We start from the raw sequence: 24828 nt of genomic DNA on the forward strand, positions 1-24828 counted from the left end.
CCTCGAGTTGTACGCAGCCCAGAACGTTGTTACAAAGACTGCCCTGGATGTCATCCCAGACCTACCAGCCATGGAGGAGCTAGACACAATGCCAAACATGGAAGAGCTCAGAACAGCCATAGACCGCCTCGCCTGTGGTAATGCTCCAGGGAGCGACGTCATCCCGTCAGAAATCTTGAAAGCGGGAAACCTGCACTACTCCAGCCCCTGCACAAACTTCTATGCTTGTGTTTGGAACAGGGATATATCCCACATGACATGCGAGATGCAAACATCGTCACGATATATAAAAACAAAGGGGACCGCAGCGATTACAACAACTATCGGGGCATCTGCCTACTGAGCGTCGTCGGAAAGGTGTTTGCCAGGTTGTCCTGACACGTCTGCAGATCCTAGCCTCTCGAGTCTACTCAGAGTCTCAGTGTGGCTTCCGAGCTGGCCGGTCAACTGTAGACATGATATTCTCACTACGCCAGCTTCAGGAGAAATGTCAAGAGCAGCAGATGCCCCTCTTTATCGCCTTCATTGATTTGACCAAGGTGTTTGACCTGGTTAGCCGGAGCAGACTTTTCAAACTAAAAAAGATCAGATGTCCACCACAACTTCTGGCAGTCATCACCGCATTCCATGAGGACATGCACAGCACAGTCTGCTTCAATGGTGCAAGGTCTGACGCTTTTCCAGTTAGCAGCAGAGTGAAACAAGGTTGTGTCCTTGCGCCCACACTTTTTGGTATCTTCTTCTCCATGCCAGGCCAATATGCCTTCAGAGACTGCAGCGAGGGAGTCTATATACACACCAGGTCTGACGGCAAGCTCTTCAACATCTCCCGCCTTCGTGCTAAGACCAAAGTCGTTGAGTTACTCCTGCGTGTGATGCTTTTTGCCGACAACCGCAGCCCTGATCTCACATACGGAGGAAGGTTTGCAGCAGCTTGTCAGTCGCCTCTCCCATGCCTGCAAGGAGTTTGGGCTGACCATTAGCCTCAAGAAGACCAACGTCATGGCTCAGGGCACAGATCATCCTCCCAGCATTGCCATAGATGGATACAACCTCGAGGTTGTGGAGAGCTTCACCTACCTCGGATCGACTATATCCTGTTCACTCTCCATCGATGCAGAGGTAAATCATAGGATTGCCAAGCCTGCAGGAGTCATGGCCAGACTAAATCACAGGGTGTGGCAAAACTCCAACATTACTGTGAAAACCAAGCTGCGTGTCTATCTGGCCTGTGTTTTAAGTACACTCTTCTATGATAGTGAGACTTGGACAACCTACGCTAGGCATGAGAGGAAGCTCAACAGCTTTTACCTGAGGTGCCTGCGATGCATCCTCCATGTACAGTGGCAGGACAGGGTACCCGATACAGAAGTTCTGGAACGCGCCAACATGAGCAGCATGTTTGCCATCCTCTGTGAAAAGCGTCTCTGTTGGCTTGGGCACGTTAGAAGAATGGGTCCAGGTCGCATTCCAAAAGATCTTCTGTATGGTGAGCTGGCTGAGGGTTCATGGCTAACTGGACACCCCCGACTGCGGTTCAAAGATGTCTGCAAGAAGGACATGAGATTATGCGGCATCAACCCTGGTTCGTGGGAATCCAGCGCTGAAGACCGTATGGCCTGGTGTTTTGCCGTTAGACGGGGCACTCAGAAAGCGGAGAAGGACAGGTTTAAGCACCTTGCTGACAAGAGAGACAGGAGGAAGGTGCGGCAATTTCAGCTACAGCATGCGACTCAATTTGTCTGCGGCAATTGCAACTGGGACTGCCACTCACTGGTTGGCTTGTACAGCCACTCGAGAAGGTGCAAATAAATTCACCCGAAATGGATGCTACACCATCGTCTCCTGAAGACGGAAGGATGCCAGAGTTGCATTAATGTGATCAGCCTCCTTCAACGAACAAACAGCTGAAGTTTCATCCAGTCAATGCAAAAGTTATAACACACATCCTGTTTCCCTTTTCTTGCCATAAATTTGTTTCAATGCCACGGCCAAACCGTTCGAGAAATCAAAAATCCGCTTGTAATTTAGCATCTTCAATGTCTTGACTTCCTGCTGACCGAGTTTGGTGGCAATTGGTTGAATTCCCTAGGAAGAGTATATCAAATTCCAAAGCATGCATTTTTCAAACAACCCTAAATAGCTGACTTCTGGTTGTGCAGAGCTAACGACATACAGCACAGATGTTGTTCAGCCCAAGATCTGTATGTGCACCGAATTTCGTATATATATGTGCTAGTATGTATCTAAGATTTCAGATTGTGTTCAAGGGGGCACTGTAGAGCCCCCCTGTCACGCCCGTGTACCAACTTTGGCCTGCCCCTAATGGGCTTTCAAAGGTTTTTGAGCATATTAAGGGCCACAAAAGCCCCCAAAACCTTGAATAAGAAGAAGAAGAAGAAAACGAAAAAGAAGAAGAAGAAGAATCCTAAGGAAAACAATAGGACATTTGTCCTTTCAGGGCTTGGGCCCTAATAATAAGAATAATTTCTTCTTTTGAACAGAGTGCACATGCCCCAGCTCCCATAGATATTTTAAAGTACTTTTGTAAAATTCTTGCAGGAGCTGTGCCCCAGAAGTAATCAAACTCTATAAAAGCCCCTACAAGGAACATGAAAAGATAAGCCTCTTTTCTCTACTCCAGTGGCGCTAAAAGCATACTAAGGTTGTACTTTTCTACTAAGAAATAAGTAAAAAATATTTAATAAATGAGTGCATTATTAAATGAATAATACATCACTAATTAAATATTAATTTAATAGATTACCATTTTATTAAATAAGTTTTAATACAAGTCAGTCAACTAAACAGTCAATTAGCATAGGATTTTTGTTAAAAATGAAAAAAGAAATATGATACTGAGCTGCTATGAGTTGCCCTAACAATCTTGTATTAATAATTAACAGCAATTCAATCAGAACTCTCTGGTTCAAATAGGCACAAATTTCAAATATATGCCATATGACAACTCAGATACATACTATGTCTTCATGCCCAAAAGAACTATGGCCAGAGACAGCTTAACCCAGAGCATTATACTATAGACTATACTATAGACTAATGTTAGCTAGCTAGTCAGTTAGCTAGTTACCATCAACCTCAGAAGTACACTGAGCCCTTCAGAGTGCATGTAAACTTGTTCTGCAGGTTAGTGTATAGGAAAGAGCATTAAAATTTACTTGATAGTATGCCAGTACAGCAACGTTTTTAATGATTGTTTATGTATTCTATTTATTAGTTTGCATATTTTTAGTATATAGTTTATTGAATATGTATTACTTGAAAAACACAACCATCAAATTAACCCATAGAGGGCATAACTCCCATATCCTTCATCAAGAAGTTTTACATTCCTACATTCATAAATTCCTACTTAAACTACTCAAATGACAATTTTTCTTCAAATCAGCATCAATTACATTATTTATGAAATATATTTGAGAGGACTCTTGAAACCCAGTTATGCAAATCTTTGCACCTTACAATGAATGATCAAATGCCACGTGACCACACATTGGTACCTGGAAGCACTAGCAAAGTGTCATGAAATTATGACTATAGCATTCATACAAGATGAATGGCTGCAGCCGATACTAGCAGGGGGTCAGACACTCAGGCAGGGGCCATGCAGCAGAACGCCCCATCATACCCACCTGTGGCTGAATCCCCCAGGGTGCGTCCTGGATAAGCTGTTTAGTGGAAGTAGGGAAGGTGAGCAAGAGGACAAAGAGAGCAACATAGGCAGAGTCAAGTGTAGTGCAGTGAAAATGCAATTGGGATTAACAGGTAAGTTAGGAAAAGTGAGGGAGAAAATAAACAGGCAGAAATAGAAAGAAAGAAAGAAAGAAAGGAAAGGGAAGGAAGGAAGGAAGGAAGGAAGGAAGGAGCAGGAGTGAGAAGAATATATAATGAATTCAGGAGAATGCAGATGCAGTGATCATGAATCACAGATGGATTGTCTCAAGGTGATGCCATAGAGAAGTGAGATTCTGTAGGTTGCTCTCAAATGTTGTTAACAAAATTACATATTTGACTAGAATGGACAAGTGTGTAAATGTTTTACCTGTGGAATTATTTGAACAGTTTAGTCACAGGCATTCATATTCTTTCAAAATCTCGAACCATTTAACCTGATTTTTCTTCTCGGTTCTCATTCCTGTTCTCGTTGGCCATCCCCCCACCCCCATTGTTGGATCAGTCCGAAATATTCGGGGCAGTTTCACAGGTTAGGAACCATGCTGAACCAAGCAGGGGCAAGCTTTATCTCATTATCCTAGTACAACATTGTCATTTGTTTACTAACACTAGTATGGTTAGTAGGAAAAGAAAATCAGTGGACAATCCATAGTGTTTGGAGGTCAGCTGAATGTGTCACTCTAAAACCAATTTCACACTGAACTAAAAAGTTAGCTGAAATAAAAGTGCATGTTCATAAATTTCTTGCAAAACCATGTTAAACTTCCTAATGAATTTGAAAGCCAGGTGTTAAAACTGATTGGGAAGATGGCATGCAATTTTAGTTCAGCTAACATAGGTCTCAATGCAGCAATACTGCTAGAGCAATATAGCAATTACATTGAAATTTGGGTGGTTGTTAGGGAATACACTAAATTCATTCACCTTCATAGAAGCCTGATTAGACTGGAACTAAATAACTACAGAAGCTCATCAATTAATTGGACACTGATGATGTTGTGAGTGATGAAGATCGAATGGATGATGGAGATACCTATTTAACATTTGACTCAGTGACTGCACACAGTGGACAGAGGTGAGGCCAGACACCAGGCAAGTGATGTACCTGAGATCTCATGTTGTCTGAGCTCACTGTATTTGTAGGCATGTTCCATAGGCCTGATGGAATTGTGGTAAATCATTCTCAGTTTCTGCAAAGCAGCTAGAGGAAATAAAAAAGACGACAGATAGAAAGCAAAGCAAATACTTAAATTAAGGAGAGATTGAGGATCGGACATAAACAGGGAAGTAATCAGAGTACCGCTTAATTGCCAAATCAAGTGGTGCCATACATTTTACTAAATAGTCATGTATTGCATACCTTCTGTATACAAATCTGGGAATGTAGATTATTTAATTAATGGTATAACTTTATTCCTACAGGCACCATCATTCAAGATACTGAGTTTGCAGTAAAAAAAGTTGAGGTTCTATGTGTTTAAAACAGCCACTAATGTGCAACCAATGAGCCTTCTCCTCACCTGCATAGTTTCCTGCATTCTCCTCTGCTGCCAGTCTTAATGTCTCATCGATGTGAGATCTGTCTCTCAGTACAGAATCCAATACCTCCTCCTCCTCTGCTGAGAACGCAAAGAAAAATACTTTAGAATAGCACAGAGGACCTATATATAGGAAGCTATACATTTTCTTCCAGTCACATAAACCAATTCCCAGGTCATATCAGTAAAAAAAAAAAAAACCTCAGTATGCATATTAATTCGCTGGTTGTTTTAATTTAGAAAAACTAATAATGCTTGGTCTGAACAACATGCAACACTATTGTCATTACTATGAGAGGCTGAGTAGAACAGAATGTCTTCCACACAAGGTGATATGAGACCCATACAATTCTGCTCCCTTGGCTTTAAAAAGAAATTATATTTAGCCTCCACAAATCCAAAAATAAAACCAATCAGTGGTACAAAGTAGCCATGGTTGCACTATTCATTGGATTGTGGATGTGGATGTGAATTTGGGGGACTCCCTAGTTTCATAACAGCCGCAAAGCCTCTGGGACAGCTTCTATCCCAAATCACCAGGCTGTACAGTGGATGAAGATAATAGCAACCCCGACTCTAAATATATCTAGCAGCGAGGACCCGTCAGCCTGTTAAGAATGTCTGTATGTGACTATGAACATGGAGGGATGGTCACTGTATAATTTGTCTGGAATCAAGTTTCACACTGGTATTATGGAAAGGGCTAAATATGGGGGTAAATATTCTGTCCTCCCAATTCGCACTTCCACATTTGGAGGACTGTGCTATCTTTGGTTGAGCTGGTTGGTGGTCACATTTCCATACATAGTACATAGAGGCATTCAAAAGTCTTTATCCTAAAACAGTAACTTAATTAACATGCACACACTGTAAAACCAGATAAGTTAATTTAAGTCAAAAAATTAGAGGAAACTAATTACCTCAAAATTTTTAAGTTGATCAATCAATTTCTTTCACCAAATACACTTAAATATAACAAAAAAATTACTCAAACTTGTTATATTTAAGTGTATTTGGCTTAAAGAAGTTGATTTGGCTTAAATTAACTATCCGAATTCACAGTGCATTATGTGTGCTTTAAATTTCTAAAATAAATTGAAAGTTGTCAATATCATGTCATTACATTATTAAGCATACATTGAAATCTGATTTTCTCAATTTGATTATATTTATTTCAAAATAAAATAAATCACCACAAGTAAAGATGAACTAGCATAATTCCTAGTGGCTCAGTAAGGTTCTCTACGTCCTTCATGTAATAGATCTTTGGTCGTGAGAGATAATGTTGGAAAATAATTCCAAATCAAAGAAGGTAAATAAAATAAATTACACATAGTAATTGGGTATTGTGTTAATATTCATAGGATATAGGGTTTTGGTACTGACTGAATAATAACGATAAATAAGTCATCTTGCATCAAGTACACTATATGGCCAAAAGTTTGTGGACACTGGACCATTACACCTTATTATTACTAGTGTTATTACAAACTGGCCCAAACATGTTCCACCTGCACAAAGCGAGGTCCATGAAGACATGGTTTGCCATGGTTGGTGTGGAAGAACTTGAGTGGCCTGTACAGACCCTTACTGAGTTGTTGTTAGAACAGAGCATGATTAGGGAGTGTTAGCTGCCTCAGAAAATCTCAGAAAATATAGACCAGAAAAATTCTGATTACAGTTTGCCAGATGTGTTTATCCTCCTTGATCCTCCAAAAGGCCTTACTGCATCTGATTTTCAAAATTTCTTCTATAGTGCTGCCTTACATTCTGCTGAGAACATTCAGTACATTAAACCCAAAAGGTGACATTCAGGTCTACCATCTCCGAAGAGATAGAGTTCCTGGCCCACACAAAGTTGAAATAACCATAAATCTGCACGACAGCAAAGAATAGGGTGTTGTGTCTCACCTGGCTTACTGGTGGAAACTCCAGCCATAGGCAATGCTCTTTCTAAGGCATATTGCATCAATATCAACAGATATTTCATTCTGTGGTATATGCTTCATGAGTGATGTCTGTGGTGGAAAAAACCTATAATGCATCAATCTGCTTGGGCAGTAAAGCATGTTAAAATTCATCTTGCATACACCACACACACATACATTTTGGATGCTGACAGTAAAGTGTATTAGACTGTGTGACAGGAGAGTACCAAATCAAGTTCCTTGCATCAGTGCAAACAACTGATATTTCAGTAGTATGTCAAATGCTGAGATACTGTTCCTCAATGACACTCTCAGCATTTAGTAGGGAATTTCCCCAGTCAGTTTATCCAACAATGTTTTTCATTACATTTTACAATATGTACAAAAGAGGATTTGTCTTTGATCCTCCTCAGGTGGTGCATCAGATCTGACAGATGTAAACTGACATACAGATTCAGCAACCAAACAAGTGGTATGTACAGGTAAGAGCTTGACATCACCATTGTAATGTCCATCACCACCAGCTGTGGAGATCATCAGGAAGGGGAAAGAATCAAAGCCCCCATCTTAAATCAGTCTCTAGTCATAGTGGTAACTTTTACAGATACAATACTAGTGACAGCAAAATCTTGGGGATGAGTTGATGAGAATATGATGAACACATTTACAGCAAAAATTGTTATAGTCCTAGTCAAGATACTGCAAACTGTCATGGTGTTTTATTAAGATCACTTGGGCAAACAGGCTAGGCAATACTCAAAACAAGAGACAAGCTAAGGGTCAAGACAAGGCTAATGGGATAATGTTAAGCTGCCAATGGTCAAATGGGCAGAGAATTCAAGACTTCAAAGAAGTCTTGAATTCTTCACAGCACAATGCTGGTGTGAGTCTTTGAAAAGTCTGTGCGAGTCCAATCACTTATGTGGAGTATATGGGGAACTCTGTTTGATTGATAATCATGTGACAGGTCACAGGCTGAGGATCATGGGAATTGTAGTATATAATTTAAACTTTATTTATGACAAATAAAGGAGGGACTGCATGTTGCCTATCAACTGAATTTATGAACCGTGGAAAGACTGAACCAAACCATTAAAATCTGCTTGGGGAAAATGGTTTTGAAATATAAGATATAGAAGTGTGGAACACTGGCCTGCCATTGGAATGACCTGCAGTTTACATCTTATGAGTATGTGGCACTGATACTAGTGTATTAGACAAATCAGTCCCTTTATTAGATACACCAGCCTTGTAGAGGTAGGTGTAAAGTGTACTATAGCTCTTATATCCATGTGCAGTGTATGCTTTTAGCAGCTTCCAACCTCAAAACTGTTGGCAGAATATTTACATTTACATTTGTGGCATGTGGGAGACGCCCTTATCCAGAGCAACTTACATTTATATATCTGAGCAGTTGAAAGTTAAGGGGCTTGCTCAAGGGCAGCTTAGCAGTGCTGGGATTTGAACTCATGACCTTCTGATCCCAACATCTTCACCACTGAGCTACCACTGCCTATGAATATCTTTGGTTAGTGGAATATTTTCAATCCAGCAGTGACAATGAGGTGTTTAAAAAAACACTACCACTGTTGCGCACGATACACATATATTAATAATGGGGAATTCTGTCTCTGATATTGCTTCATGATATTTTACTCTACATTCCAATTGTGGAAAATATATTACTTTGCATTAAATTTTATAAAATAAATGTAAATGATTATTAATGCTGCACTGACAAATAAAATCTCTGCATAATGTTATTGTGCCTGCTGTATCTATACTTCATTAATGAAGTTCCACTGAATTCTGTTTACATTGGATGGCATTCCAGTTCCATCAACTGATTGCCTCCCTGAATACACTGAGTGCACCTTCAACAAGCAGCAGTGCAGTGGCTCCCCCCTCTCATGCTGCCTTATACACACAGCTGAGAATCAAACACATGTTTCAATATTCACACTAATGAACAACTCAGATGTTTCTCAGCTGTTTAAAAGAGGTTTTCATGGAATATTTTTGATCTAATTACATTGCAAGAATAACAGCATTGCATACATCTACCCAAAAAAGTGCACATATAAGAAAGAACTAAAAGACACATCACTAACTTATACCAGCATCACGTACACTTACATGGCACTGCAGTGTCAGGTCAGTGTCACTGCTATTGTCCACCACCCAAATAATAAAAGGGGCGAGTGGGTTCAGTTGTAATATTTGTCATGTTTTTTGACCAGCTTAGCACTGCCCCACGTGTTATAGTATTTTTAATATTAACAGAGGATTGAAAAAAGAAAAACCATTTGAACCTACTGCTGCCAAGTACAATTGAAACAATTAGGATTTCCCTCCTCATCTTTATAGAGGCTTGTGTCAGGTGGGGGTGTGGTTTAGTGAGAGTCTGCAGGGGGAGTGTGGGGGAGTGAGCAAATTAATGTGGCACACCTGTCTCTCATTTGTAAATTCTTATTTAACATGCTTATTTTTTTTCCCCCTCTTTCTCTCTCTTTCGGTGAATGGTGCCAGTGTGTGTAGTTTTGTGTGTAAGTGACAGTGACGCTGTGCTAAACTAAGCTGAGCTGAGCTGAACTGAACTGAACTGAACTAAACTGGACCGGACTATGCTGTTTGAAAGAAGCTGATTTTCTGTGTATGACAGCAGAGCTGAACTGAAATGATCCCAGAACTGAAAAGTTTCTGATTTTCTGTTTGATTTTTTTTGTGGTTTGCCACGGACATGGAGTCCAGTCCTTTCACCCAGCTGATCATTTCACTATGGCAGTAGTACGTCTGCAGCAGCAGGAGATTCTGACCAGAGTGGTGGACAAGCAAGCTTCAGGCCAAGCTGCCATCCATCATCTGCTAACCTCCTCCACCTCCTCCTTTCCCATGAGCATGCCCTTCAGCACCCTTCTGTCTGGCCAGCATGACAACGAGGTATACCTGGAGATATTTGAGTGTATATGCCGCCTCAGCATATGTATGGCCAAGAGGAGAGTAATGGCTGCACATTCACACCCTCTTGATGGGAGAAGCACAGCTGACTGCCTATAGACTGCCACCTGAGTGCCAACTTGACAGCTTCAAGCAGGTCAGATTGTTGCCAGAAGAACATCGTTGGTAGTCCAAATCCATGGCGTTAGAGGAGGGGGATCGTCTGTTCACATAAATGCTGGCTGCAACTGGACCCTGCTAAACCAGAGGTGGTCATAAAGTGGGTGGCACTGGAGCAGTTTATCCATCAATTATCATTGGAGTAGGTCCAGTGCCACTGACCCAACTAGCTGGCCAAAGCCGTCCAACTGTCAGAAGATCACATATCTGCGTGCATGGACTCAGGGACACTGTGCCACAGAAGAAGAGAGTGTCTTTCTCGTATGAGTGCCGGTAGGGATGGCCGACATTCACAAATGCAGCTCACATCAAACATCAGAATGAAGAACATTCAATGAGCTTGTTGCATAGCAACCCAATTAGCTTTGGAAAAATTAGCTGTGGCAACAGCTCAGTTATGTGGGAATGCATCATAGAACATTTGTATATGATACAGATTTGTTACTGGCAGAAGTGTGTGAACAGAATAAACACATTGAAACTGAAATTTCCCATTCCAGTTTGGGCCAAATATATGTGGTACTGAAATCCAATATGTGGTAATACGACTTCTGTTTGAACAGATAGATCAGAATTTGTGCAACTTTTATGTCAATCCAACGTGACATTTATCATAATTTCAGTCTACTGGGAAAGAACAATGGAGGATAGCATTGAAGTAGGATTTCAGTGGTGGAATAGTGAGGTAATGGACTCATTACCATTTGGGATTATGTTGCTATACTTATCGCAACCATTTCGAGCTTGAAAAAATCTCAAAAGAAATGTAGAATAATATACAGTATGAGAAGCCAAACAACTCAAAAGCTGGTCCAAACTGAGCAACTCAGTAGAACTGCACAGCGCAGACTGAATACCTGCACGACCCACTGGATAGTGTGGCGCGAACCATTGAAAAGCACAGCACGGACCAAATGATATGTGTGACCCACTGGACAGCGCGGCACGGATGGGTATTAACCGCGCTGCGCAGACCATTTTGGCCTCCCAGCGTGAGTCACCACACCTGTGCGACCCACTGATCAGTGCAGCGCAAATTCAGTTGAATCTACAGTTCCTATAACAGATGGCACACAATATTTTGAATATTTGAAACTATTTTAATAGTCCTAAAATTCTTAATGGAATTGGCAAAGCCCTTGAAAGAAATAGACATAATAATAATAAAAAAAAAATAATAGACACAGCAGAAAATGATTTATGAGCATAAGAAAACTCTTCAGACTTCAGAGGTCTCATTGAAGTGTATTCATAGTCAGATTGTTTATCTGTAAAGAGCAGTAACAAATAACTGTAAGCCTATTTGCATAGCTGTAAGTAATCAAATGATTATCTATTTAGTCTCTCCCAATTTATTTTATGCTGCATTGATCAGTGTGTTGCAGGTCTCATGACTTGCGCTGGGCGATCCAAAATGGTCTGCTCAGCTTGTTTAAAATCAGCCTGCGCTGTCCAGTGAGTCGCGCAGGTATATGGTCCGCACTACACGGTTCTTCTGAATAGCTCAGTTTGGACCAGTTTTTGAGTAGTTTGGGTTCCCATAATCATTTGATTACTTACAGCAGGTATGTCACTAGAGATTTATGAAGGGGGGGGGGGGGCTAAGCCTCTTTTAGGTCTGGGCATGCTCCCCCCCAAAATTTTAAAGCTACCAAAACATCTTTCTAGTTATGTATATTTTAGAGTAACAATGGGTGTAAAATCTATTAAATAAATAAATAAATAAATAAATAAATAAAGGTTATCTATGGTCAAGATATACTTGTCTCATAATTTGTGTTAGAGACTGATCTAATTTGACTTACTTAAATTATATCAAAATAGAGAAATTAAAGTCCACTTTGTCCCCATCCATCCAACACCAACAAAAGACAAAAATGGCTGTACGATGTAGCCAAAATACTTTGGGGATTTTATTTAGAGTGAGTGAGTGAGTGAGTGAGAGAGAAAGTGAGTGAGTGAGTGAGAGAAAAAGTGAGTGAGAAAGTGAGAGAGAGAGAAAATGAGTGAGTGAGAAAGTGAGACAGTGAGTGAGAGAAAAAGTGAGTGAGTGAGAGAGAGTGAGAGAGAGAAAGTGAGTGAGTGAGTGAGTGATAGAGTGTGAGTGAGTGCGAGAGAGTGAGTGAGTGAGTGAGAGTGTGTGAGAGAGTGAGTGAGTGAGAAAGAAAATGAGTGAGTGAGAAAGTGAATGAGAAAGTGAGAGTGAGTGAGAGAGAAAGTGAGTGAGTGAGAGAGAGTGAGAGAGAGAAAGTGAGTGAGTGAGTGAGTGATAGAGTGTGAGTGAGTGCGAGAGAGTGAGTGAGTAAGAGTGTGTGAGAGAGTGAGTGAGTGAGAGAGAAAGTGAGTGGGTGAGTGAGTGAGTGAGAGTATGAGTGAGAGAGTGTGTGAGAGAGAAAGTGAGGGACTGAGTGAGTGGGAGAGTGAGAGAGACAGAAAGTGAGTGAGTGGGAGAGTGAGAGAGAGAAAGTGAGAGAGAGGGAGTGAGATAGTGAGTGAGTGAGAGTATGAGTGAAAGAGTGAGTGAGAGAGAAAGTGAGTGAGAGAGAGAGAGAGTGAGTGAGAGCTTGATTCAGAGAGAAAGTAAGTGAATGAGAGAGTGAGTGAGAGAAAGAGAGTGAGTGAGAGTGTGTGAGAGAGTGAGTGAGTGAGTGAGAGAGAAAGTGAGTGAGTGAGTGAGAGTATGAGTGAGAGAGTGAGTGAGAGAGAAAGTGAGTGACTGAGTGAGTGGGAGAGTGAGAGAGACAGAAAGTGAGTGAGTGAGTGGGAGAGTGAGAGAAACAGAAAGTGAGAGAGAGGGAGTGAGATAGTGAGTGAGTGAGAGTATGAGTGAGAGAGTGAGTGAGAGAGAGAGTGAGTGAGAGCTTGAGTGAGAGAGAAAGTGAGTGAGTGAGTGAATGAGAGAGTGAGTGAGAGAGAGTGAGAGAGTGAGTGAGAGAGAGAGTGAGTGAGAGAGTGAGTGAGAGAGAGTGAGTGAGTGAGAGAGAAAGTGAGTGAGTGAGTGAGAGTATGAGTGAGAGAGTGAGTGAGAGAGAAAGTGAGTGACTGAGTGAGTGGGAGAGTGAGAGAGACAGAAAGTGAGTGAGTGAGTGGGAGAGTGAGAGAAACAGAAAGTGAGAGTGAGAGAGTGAGAGAGAGAAAGTGAGAGTGAGTGAGAAAGTGAGTGAGAGAGAGAGTGAGTGAGAGCTTGAGTGAGAGAGAAAGTGAGTGAGTGAGTGAATGAGAGAGTGAGTGAGAGAGAGTGAGAGAGTGAGTGAGAGAGAGAGTGAGTGAGAGAGTGAGTGAGAGAGAGTGAGTGAGTGAGAGAGAAAGTGAGTGAGTGAGTGAGAGTATGAGTGAGAGAGTGAGTGAGAGAGAAAGTGAGTGACTGAGTGAGTGGGAGAGTGAGAGAGACAGAAAGTGAGTGAGTGAGTGGGAGAGTGAGAGAAACAGAAAGTGAGAGTGAGAGAGTGAGAGAGAGAAAGTGAGAGTGAGTGAGAAAGTGAGTGAGAGAGAGAGAGTGAGTGAGAGCTTGAGTGAGAGAGAAAGTGAGTGAGTGAGTGAATGAGAGAGTGAGTGAGAGAGAGAGTGAGTGAGAGAGAGAGTGAGAGAGTGAGTGAGAGAGAGAGTGAGTGAGAGAGAGAGAGACAGCAATCAACACTACTTTACTGCACATTGTCTTTGTTAATTACATTAACTACATTTACATGGGCAGTTATAATCGAGCTACTGTGTAGTTGAGCTACAGTCTTATTTGTCTGTCCGAGTAAATATTACACAATGTGTAAGTGAATGCTTGATACGGTTTGGTGACCCTTGTGTTGCCCGTCACCTCCTGTAATGATCTGGGGGTATTTCCCTTTAAGGCCAGGAGGGGCGTGTGGCCATTCTGCACTCGCGCTGCCTGGTTGTGAGTCTGCAGCAGGTGTGTGAGTGAGTAGCCGATCTGTAACCGTGATAATGCTCAACATCATTACTTTAAAAACAAGGGAAAATGTTTAAACAGTAAACTGTGTCGTGTGTGGATCATTCACTGACCAACAGAACAGCTCGATTAAAGTGTATACATGCCGGACGAAGTCAAGCTACAAGTCCAATTTCAGAAGTTCGATTTTAGTCTAAAGCGTTTACATGACATTTTAAAAAAGCAGAATTATTGCTTTAGCTCGATTGAAACCGAACTTTTAACGTGCATGTAAATGTGCTTACTGTCTGGAGGTCCGCCGACAGGAGGTCTGCCAATGGGAGGTCCCCAGGGTAAGCCGCTGGATGTGTGAGTGTCAATCAAAAAATGCGCGGACAAGGTGTGTGGAAAAAAAGGTGTATACAGCAGCCTCCCCCAGGTCTTATTGCCCGCCCAGGAACAGGTTTAAGATGCGATGGAGTTAAACCATTGATGAAAAAAAATAAATTAAAATATATATATATATTGGCTGATATATTGATTTGCTTAGGGGAGACTGATTTTTTTATTTGTATTTTTTTTTGGGGGGGGGGGGGGGGGTTACAGTTACTGTTCCCGCCCTTTAAAGATAAACAATCTGAATACTTCAGTGAGACCTCTGAAGTCTGAAGTTTTCTTACGCTCGTAAACCATTTTATGCTGTGTGTCTATTAATGTTTCTTTCAAGGCCTTCATCAATTTCTTTAAGCATTTTGGGACTATTTAAAATAGTTTCAAATATTCTCCTAGCCCCGTGTGCCACCTGTTATAGGAACTGTTTATAGCAGTAGTATTTTAGAGTAGGAATTTGGGGAAGAATTCAAATGAATTTGCTCTGTGCTGCTCATTGGATTGCGCAGGTCTCATGACGCGCTGGGAGGCCAAAATGGTCCGCAGTTAAAACCCGTTGCGCCACACTACCCAGTGGGTCCTGCATATCAGTTGGTCCACGCTGCGCTGTTGAGTGGTTTGTGCTGCGCGACCCACCCAGTATCTTCATAATTATCAATGTATCCAAAAAGGCATTGTAGCTGCAAATGTTATTTGTAATGTGTATTGTGTGTACTGATGTAGAGTTTGATGCATTCTTTGCTGTTTATTATTTAAATGCACTAAGATGTTAAAATTTTGTCTTTAATACCTTAATTACACTCTAAAAAAAACACTGGGTTACTGTGGGTCTTTTTAATGGCTGGCTAAATATAGGACAGAACACATTTTGGGTTAAACTAACAAGTTGGGTTGTGTTTGAAAATCTCAGGAGCTCAGCAGATCCTAAAATACTCAAACCAGCCCATCTGGCACCAACAACTATGCGATGGTTAAAGTAACAGAGATCACATTTTTTCCTATTCTGATGTTTGAGATGAACATTAACTGAAGCTCTTGACCTGTATCTGCATGAGTTCATGCATTGTGCTGCTGCCACATGATTGGCTGATTGGATAACTATATCAATGAGCAGGTGTACAGGTGTTCCTATTAAATTGGATGGTGAGTGTATAATCAATTACTGTTTACAGGATTATGGATATCTGTTTTAGGCTTTCTCTTAACACATAGGTTTCACCAGTAGGTAAAGTTTATATTGCTCATGTTAGAGTATATTTCCCTAATCCTTTCTTTATAAAAAGTCTAATGGTATTGTTAAATCTGCACATTGGGTGACAGTAAATCTAGTATGTGACTACTCACACCATGGTTGACGCATTCTTTCACAAGTTGTTAAAACAGACATGTTGCTTACTGTTCATGGTAGCATGTAGCAACTGTCAGTGTGTAGCAAGTCAATAAGTGAAATGTTGGACTGTCAACTTTCTTAGCTTTTTTAAAAAAAAAATTCTGCAAGGCCCCAGTGGATTTGGAAGATGGACAAGATCTCAAATTGTTTGTGAGTATCTTCAACAAGCACTTATAGACCCTTGCCTTAATCGCAACATAATAAAGTTGCTGCTGCAGCAAGGGGTGATGAGACTGCCTACTTCTGTCTGAAGTAGAAATTAAACATTTGAGGCAGCAAGCTACCTTTTAGGCACACAGGATATGACATGGTCCATATTGATCCTACCATGACAGCCCAGAACACAAAGGAAGGTTTATACCAGACAAGTGTGTGACCAAATTTCCAGAGCATTATTCTTTGTAAATGCCATGGGATGTGGGTGTCATTTCAGAAATTACACAGTTGATGGTGAGATCCCTTCAAAGCAATGGAGCAATATTAATGCAGTGGCTGAACACATTGAGCACACTCTCCACAGGCCATCATTTACAGTTTCACTGTCAATCACTGGCTATACTGACTGTGGAACTGTAGTGCTAATAGAGTGCCTGAATGGAATATTTTCTGATTCCAAAAAAGGAGTCAGAATCTGCTCCATTCTGGATCCAAGACATCTAAATATCTTCCTAAAAGGCACACAGGTGATTCATCTGCTTCCACAGTGTTGTGACATACCAATGTATAGTCTTTCTCTTTGACTTAGCTTCAGCATACAGAGCATTGACAAAATGTATTGCCCTGGATCCATTGCAGTGCCAGGATCTGTGTACACCCCTATATAAGGCGAAGCTCTGCTGGCATGACATGCAGGTCTTTTTATTTTAGAAGACAGAGCTACATTCATTATAGATCCAGTCAAGAAACTGTAGTGGCCATACACAATGCAGACTTTCTACATCAGATAGCTTAACTCCAGTAGTAAAACTGGGTATGCTGCTCCTAAGTCCACTCAGTGTTCAGTGACAGACATCACAAAGGCATGTGTCAGTAGTAGTGTGAAGGGCATTGGTACCCCCTGAGGTATTGGTTCTATAAAACCTTTTTTTTCTTATTGGCATGTCCTTACATGTTCTACTTGCAAAGAAGGACATTAAAATGACAGATACCTCCCAGTAAGTCAGGGTGTCTGGAAAAACCATCATGGAGGTACAAAATCACAATCAATGTTAACATTGGCAAACAAACTTTGACAAAGGTATTGACAAAACTATCAACCAGCTCTTGCACATGAGAATATGCCCAGCCCCGCCCTGTGTCCAGTGAGGGCTCTCAAGTACTATGTAGAAGTGACTGCCAGCTGGCAGGTCACTGACCAGCTGTTTGTGTACTTTGGGGAACACCATAAAGGGGCTCCACTGTCTAAAGATAAGTTGCTTAAACTCAGTGATTGAGCAAATATACTTGAACGCAGATAAAGAGGTGACTTCTCCCAGTAAATGACATTCAACACATACTATGGCTACCTCTTGAGCATCACCAAGAGGAGTCTCAATCACAGACATTTGAGAAACAGTGACATGGAAGTTTATTTTCCACCAGCATTTACAGATTGAACCATCAGCCCATGTGCTCTGTGGTGAGGTTGAGTGATTCTCACCCTTAATGTTGAGTAATATCAGACCCTTGAGCATTTCTAACCTTGAGTGAGTGATTGAGCTTGAGTGATTCTTATCCTCCATTACAAAAAAAACCCCAGTATTCACCTTAAGTGATTCTTATTCTCAGTGGAGAACAGTATCAGAATTTTGAGTCATTTTTATCCTCAGTTGACAGAATCTTGTGATGGCGTACTGTATCCAAATAGTGGAGGACCAACAGGCCACTTGGGTCATGCAGGTTGAAAAGAACGGCCAGAGGATAAGTGTGACATAGTGGGGACCTTTTATAGGCTACAGTTGTGGGATTACGGGCTGACAACTTTGCTACTGGTACTCTACAAGGAAACAAGCACATGGTAATACCCTACTCAGCTGTAGAACTGCAGTTACATATGTAACCTTCCAATATCCAATAAATGTTAATCCTTACATCATTGTCATTTCATTGCACAATTGCAGTCTAGCAAAAGGATGCACTGACAGAGAATATTGACACTGAAGGATGCACTGACAGAGAAGTGATACCACTGCACCATTATGAACATATATTGAAGTTTCCAGGGTACTCCTGCTGGACCTCGAATAACAAAATTTATCGTCCCTGTAAACTTCTGAAAAGTACTTAGAGACACCACATTCTTTATCATATTGCTTTGTTAAAAATGTAATTATCAAGTTAGTTCACTATAAGACAAATAGGATTGGCACTGGTGGCCAATATACTGTATATTATATGGCCAAAAATATGTGGGCACCTGATCATCACACAAATAAGTGCCCATTCCAAAACACAGAGTTGACTTGGTCTGCAGTTTGCATTCCAATTCATCCCAAAGGTGTTCAGTGGGGTTGAGGTCAGGGCTTGGGGCACTCAAATTCTTCAACATCAACCTTGTTGATGTTGAACCTTGTGCACAAGGGCATTACCTTGATGAAGCAGGGTTGATCTCTTGGCATGGATAGTAACAGGTCCAGAGGTTTCAAGAGCTGGTTTCTTCCATGATGGAAATAAAATTACAATAGATAAAGCCATGAAAAGAGTGGGCCTGGAAATTTGCTGTCCTTTTACAATGATCTGAGTTTTGTAGACCAGTGATTATCAAGCTCTTAGAGATATCTATAATGTCATCAATGCATTTACACAGAATATTAACTTTATCCTTATTTAACCATTCTTTGGTAGAGCAACGTGTGTGCTTAGCATCGGTGTCTTGCTGCAGGACCCACTTTGTTCCATCAATGATGGCAAGCCATCTTAGCCAAGATGCAACAAAACAGGCCCAAACCACCACTTTTCGCAGATGGAATAAGGTTCTTATGCTGGATTGCTTCTCATTTAAATCAATAAGTTCTAGTTTGGCCGTTCACAAAACATTTTTCCAATAGCCTTCTGACTTGTCCATGTGCTCTTTAGCAAACTGCAGATGGGCAGAAATGTTTTTTTTTGGAGAGCAGTGGTTTTCTCCTTGCAACCCTGCCATGCACACTATTGTTGTTCTCCTGATGGTGGACTCATGAACATTAACATTAGTCAATGTGAGAGAGGCCTTTAGTTGTTTAGAAGTTACACCAGGTTCCTTTGTGACCTTGCGAACTATTACATGTCTTGCTTTTGGAGTGATCGTTGTTGGTCGACCACTCCTGGGGAGGGTAACAATGGTCTTAAATTTCTTCCATTTGTACACAATCTGTCTGACAGTGGATTGGTCTAAAGAGTCCAAACTCTTTAAAGATGGTTTTGTAACCTTTTCCAGCTTGATGAGAATTGTTAATGACGTGATACACATTCACAAGCATTTGTTGTGAAGATTACACGTTGATAGACCCCTGTTCTTTAAATAAACTGGGTTCTCACTCACACCTGATTGTCATCCCATTGATTGAAAACACCTGACTCTAATTTCACTTTCAGATTAACTGCTCATCCTACAGTTTCACATATTTTTGAAGCTCACCTATATGTAATGTTGGATCATGTTCCTCAATAAATAAATGACCAAATATAATATTTTAGTCTCATTTATTTAATTGGGATCTATTTGTCTACTATTAGTGTGTGGAAATCTGATGATGTCTTAGGTAATATTTATGCAGATATATAGAAAATTCTAAAAGGTTCCCAAACTTTCAAGCACCACTGTAGGTCTTAAGCCTTAAAAGTGCAACAGCAAAATCAGAGACAGAGCAAAGTGGCCAAAGAGACGTGAATTTGAAACATTCCCAGGCTCATAGCTAGATTCCACAGAAGGATTTCGGGCTTAGTATAAACTGGGAATAGGAAATGAGGGTAGATAGAATTAGAAAACATTTTAGGTACAACATAGAATACACCATTTCAACTCCTGAGTGGTGCAACAAAAAAGCATTTGCCCTATCATTTGGAGATCATGAGTTTGAATCCAGCCATCTGTGGTCAGGAGCCAAGGGTGCAAAATTGGCCTGTCTGGGTGAGTCTCTCCCCTGGCAATCAGAGCACTACTATTCAGTTGTGGGCATCTGTGAGCTCATGTATGCAGATTAGGGCAGAGTGCTTTCCTCTGAGTGTTATGCTGCCCCATGACTCTGCATGAAAAGCAGTTGGCTTCATGTGTCTCAGAGGAAGCATGTGCTTGCCCTCACCCCACCTGGTAGCTGTCATGTGATGGGGGAGAGTTAGCTAGTGGGTAGGAATTGGCAAGATGATCGTAAAGTCTGAAAGCTTGTCTGTTTTTACATACATGATTTTGGGCAATCTGGCTATCCTCAGGGCTGTCCTTAGGACTATCCCTGTCTAGCCTGTGCACTTCATGCATTCTATACCAAAAGATGGTGTGAGCATTTTTACTAAACCACTCACTTTATTATAATTTTGTTGATTGGATATTGACATAACTGAGTCAAGGCTACTTAATACAGGTTGGTCTCTAAGACAAGGGCTCAACAATTTATATGCAGACCTTAAAGAAAAGCAACTCTTTTTATAATTAGTCAAGGAACCCATGGAAAATTAGATAGGAACAAAAGAACAATCAAGAGTAAAGATATCATGTGAGGTTCACTGGAGGCCTACTTTCTTAAATTCCATGTTCTGTTTTAGGTTTTCTTCAGTCACTGGTGTCTTTAGCTTTGATAGAATCAAAATGGAGTGGAAACCTGTGACCCTGACTGGTCCCATCAATAGAGATGAGAACATTTTATTAGGACAAATGCAAGTATGCTATGACCTGCTCACATTGTTTTGGTTTTTTTTTGTTGTTGTTGTTTTGTTTTTTTTTAAAGCTGAGACTTTCTCTTCTAAATAATTTAACTCTATGAAGAATTAAGTGTTGTAAAGTAGGATGAAGATGTGATCTTGTCAGTCTCTAGGTCTGTAGAAATATGGCTGCCATAGTTAACAATTGTCATATGGAGAATAGGGCTTCTAACACAAAAATATATCACCAAATAGGTACATTATGTTTCCCATCTATACATCTTATAGTATTATTTATTGTAGCCTTATACTGTAACTCAGTTGAGTTAAGGCCTCATTGAAGTTCAACAATAATACAAACCAGGATATGACAGCAGAAAAATAATAATTATTACCATATAGTTTATAAGGTTATCTATAAGCATTGATGTTGAAATAAGGCCCTATATGGGCAGCTGCTGGGAATAAATTGTGATTGTGACAGTGCAGGGTGACAGCAGCTGCGTTGTGTATAAATTGGGGAGTGGGAGGTAGGGAAAAAAGAGTAAGGGAGGGAGAAGAGAGGTAAAGGGAGTGGAAGGGGGAAAGGGGGTGAGAGGACAGAGGTCTATAGTGGATGGTATCCAGTTACAGGATGATTTCCAATCTTAGATACCTGATGGGAGCCTGGGTGTGAGGAACCCAATGACAGAACAAGGGTAAAAGCTCCTGTCAGAACCAACCAAAAAAAGCCCATGCATAATTTAACTAAAAAAAAAGTGGTACAATTTTGTGTGAAGGAAATATTTACCACTTTGAGTTGGGGTGATCGGACAACATGTGGGAGGCCAAGTTGCAACTTTATGTTGAATCAAAAGAGTACTTAATTAAAATAACAAAACTATTTAAGTGAAATCCTTCAAAGTAACATCAGAACTATTAGCTATAAAACCATAAGACAACTTAAACAATTAAAAACTTGGTCACACTTTTTTTTATTGTTCTGTGATGGAGAAAAGAACAAGGAACACAAATAGGCTAAGCTGTCAGGAGGATCAACTACTGTTTCTAGACTTCCAGCTTGCCAAGCTCTAGGCCTTTCCATCAGCTGGTGCTATGCCTCAAGACAGCTGACACACAATGCAGGGACTTAAGCCACTACCATACCACAATACACGCTTTCAAAAAAAAACCAAAAAACTACTGCTTTAAAAAAATGTTGATTGCTGCAAAACTATATGTATATATAAAACCCAACTTTTTAAAAAGACATTCCATTCTAAACATCGATATGGAGAGTGATGGTCCACAATTAGACAGTCTACCTCATCAACTGGCTAAACACTGTCATATCACAATAATAACACTGTATTATTATAATGCTCATCACAAAACTTATCTGCTATCATTCAAGAATGATAAATGTGTCTTAACAGTTTGATAAATATATCAAAGTTAAACTATCAATTAGACATAGCTCTAGTACCGTTGGTCAATCTGCCTTCAGAAGTCATAAAAACCAAAAACTGGTACAACAAAAAAAAGAACATCTGAACTGAAACATCTTTTGGTCTTTGCTCTGAGATGTCAGCTGAAATTATACAATGTTTGAACAATCTAACATACTTAGGAATAACCAAACAACAAAACTTAGTGTTAAACTTTTTACCTGTTGTGGCCAGGGCCAGTAGAGAGACAAAACAGCAGATCAAAACTAAGACCTTCATGTTGGCTGCCAGGAGAACTGTGATAACCTAGCTGACTATATATATACCATCCTCAGAAGGTCAAGGGGCGCGCAACAGCGAGGCCGTCACTCATTGAGGACTGCTGGGTGGAGCATGTGTGCGTCACAGTGTGCATGGGGGTTGGTCCTTACAGGCATACTGCAGAATGTCATGCCTCTGAGGACTGTACATACTAGAGCAGCTGAATGTCTCTTTTAGCCATTATGCCTGTAACGCCAAATCAGACGTGTACAGCCATCCAAACCCCCAATTTACAAGGGGGACATAACACTTTTCTTGGCTAAAGAAGCAAGGGTTATATGGTTAAATTGGGCAGAAGAATGAATGAAAAGCAAGTGGAGCTGAGCTCTAGTACCGTAACTATTATCACTAACTATATCACCATTTCCCAACACTTTCTATAAAAATTTCATAAAATGTGTTAATGTTTTTGTTTAAAAGTTTTACTGTATAGCTTTTTTTAATCTTTGGCAGATAACAATCGGAAGATATGAAAACCTAAAGTATGGCCAGTTAATGATAATTTCTATTGTTAAGAGGGACTAGAGCTTGATACCGAGACAGATAATCCAATGTCTCGGACAGCAGAGAACCCAATCAGAAGTCTCAATCTATTTTACCTATATATTTAATCTGTGCAAGAGTCAGTCACACCTTTGGTACAAATTCAGGAAGGAGCTTGATGGGCTCACCTGTAGAACAGTGTCATTTTATTACAATGCAATGTTGAGATACAAGGCTTAGACTTGGATCCTACGATCGCATGCAACCGAAACAAATTTACCTGTCAGCAAAGGAGACTAAGTCTATATGCAGTTTACAAGGGCTTACTTCTGATGTCACTATCCTGAAGACAGTCACCAATGTTAGGTTGTTGTTTTTTTTAATTATCACCAGATATTCCAAGTTGTTACAGCACACACTTTTCTCTTCTGCATATAAACTCAGCAAAAAAAGATACATCCTCTCACTTTCAACTGCGTTTATTTCCAGCTAATTTCTTAGCATGTGTAAATATTTATATTAACATAAAAATATTCAACAACTAAGACATAAACTGAATGGGGGGGGGGTCAATATTAAAAGTAACAGTCAGTATGTGGTGGCCTCCAGCTGCTTTAAGTACTACAGTGCATCTCATCCTCATGGACTGCACCAGATTTGTCAGTTCTTGCTGTGAGATGTTACTCCACTCTTCCACCAAGGCATTTGCAAGTTCTTGATCATGTCTGGGGGGGTACACATTGTAATTTTCCACTGCAAGGACAATCAGCTGTCCTTCCTGTCTACCTGTAGCACGGTCTTAGGCATCTTACGTTACAGACATTGCAGTTTATTGCTCTGGCCACATCTGCAGTCCTCATGTCTCCCTGCAGCAGGCCTATGGCATGTTCACGCAGGTGAGCAGGAACCCTAGTCATCTTTCTTCTGATTCTGAGTCAGTAGAAAGGTCTCTTTAGTGTCCTAAGTTATTATAACTGTTCCACAGGTACATGTGCAATAATTGTTTATGGTTCATTGAACAAGCATGAAAAACATTGTTTAAACCCTTTCCAATAAAGATCTATAAAGCTTATTTGGATTTTACAAAATTATCTTTAAAATACAGTCTCCTGAAAAAGGGATGTTTCTTTTTTTTTTTGAGTTTATTATAAGAAGATTACACATTCATTATATTCATTCCAACTTGAAACAATTTTTCCCCTTAAAAAAAAAATCACTGCGACTAGATTATGACAGAATGGAGTTCCAGCAGATGTATTTTTTTTTTTAATACTAAAGTGTTTTCGTAAAACATTTACAAAATTAGTTGGTTTTATTTAATCATTTACTGAAGATGAATGAACAAACAAAAGAAATTAATTGTGCAGCACCATGCAAGCACTAGTTTTGTCTAATACACTCCCATGGTAATCAAGGTGGTCTTTATTTGTCCTGCAAACTTCATATCTCACTAAGCACTCCTGCCCACGTGAGATTAAAAATTGCCCACTCCCATGTTTGTTTGTTTTTTTGTGTTGGTCCTACAGGATCCTTGTCCTAATGCACACCTTTAAAATACACCCAGTCCACCACTCACGCACAGGGTTTAAGGTAAGCGAGGTAAGTGTCCACTTAGGGCCCCAGGGAAGCAGTGGGCCCCATCAAATACCCAAAAGCCTATATCAACCATATATACCATTAACTTTCTATTATATTTTGTTTGGTCAGGATATCACATTAAAGATTTAACATTATTATTACTACATCTGCACGAATGCCCCCCCAACCAAAATCATGGATTAGAGTGGACCATTCCATTAATTCTGTGTTTGCTCGTGCATGTACCACATTAGCAGCAGAACGAAGT

At 40.5% G+C, this 24828-nt stretch overlaps 1 protein-coding gene across 3 annotated transcripts in view; it reads right to left on the minus strand.

Annotated features, from left to right (window-relative positions):
• Positions 1-22934, minus strand: part of srl (sarcalumenin) — a 36925-nt gene extending 13991 nt beyond the window's left edge. The window contains exons 1-4 of one of the 3 annotated variants that reach the window (XM_053652855.1): positions 22400-22934; positions 5217-5312; positions 4802-4897; positions 3654-3689 (exon numbers count right to left, since the gene is read on the minus strand). In XM_053652855.1, coding sequence (XP_053508830.1) covers positions 3654-3689; positions 4802-4897; positions 5217-5312; positions 22400-22457 — 286 coding nt within the window. In that variant the 5' untranslated portion in view covers positions 22458-22934. Of the gene's footprint in view, positions 1-3653; positions 3690-4801; positions 4898-5216; positions 6027-22399 lie in introns of those variants that run through there. The other 2 variants (XM_053652845.1, XM_053652865.1) reach the window with 2 other exon arrangements.
• Positions 22935-24828: the final 1894 nt, after the last annotated feature.

The sequence above is a fragment of the Ictalurus furcatus genome, chromosome 2 (assembly GCF_023375685.1).
Source record: "Ictalurus furcatus strain D&B chromosome 2, Billie_1.0, whole genome shotgun sequence".
NCBI lineage: Eukaryota > Metazoa > Chordata > Actinopteri > Siluriformes > Ictaluridae > Ictalurus > Ictalurus furcatus.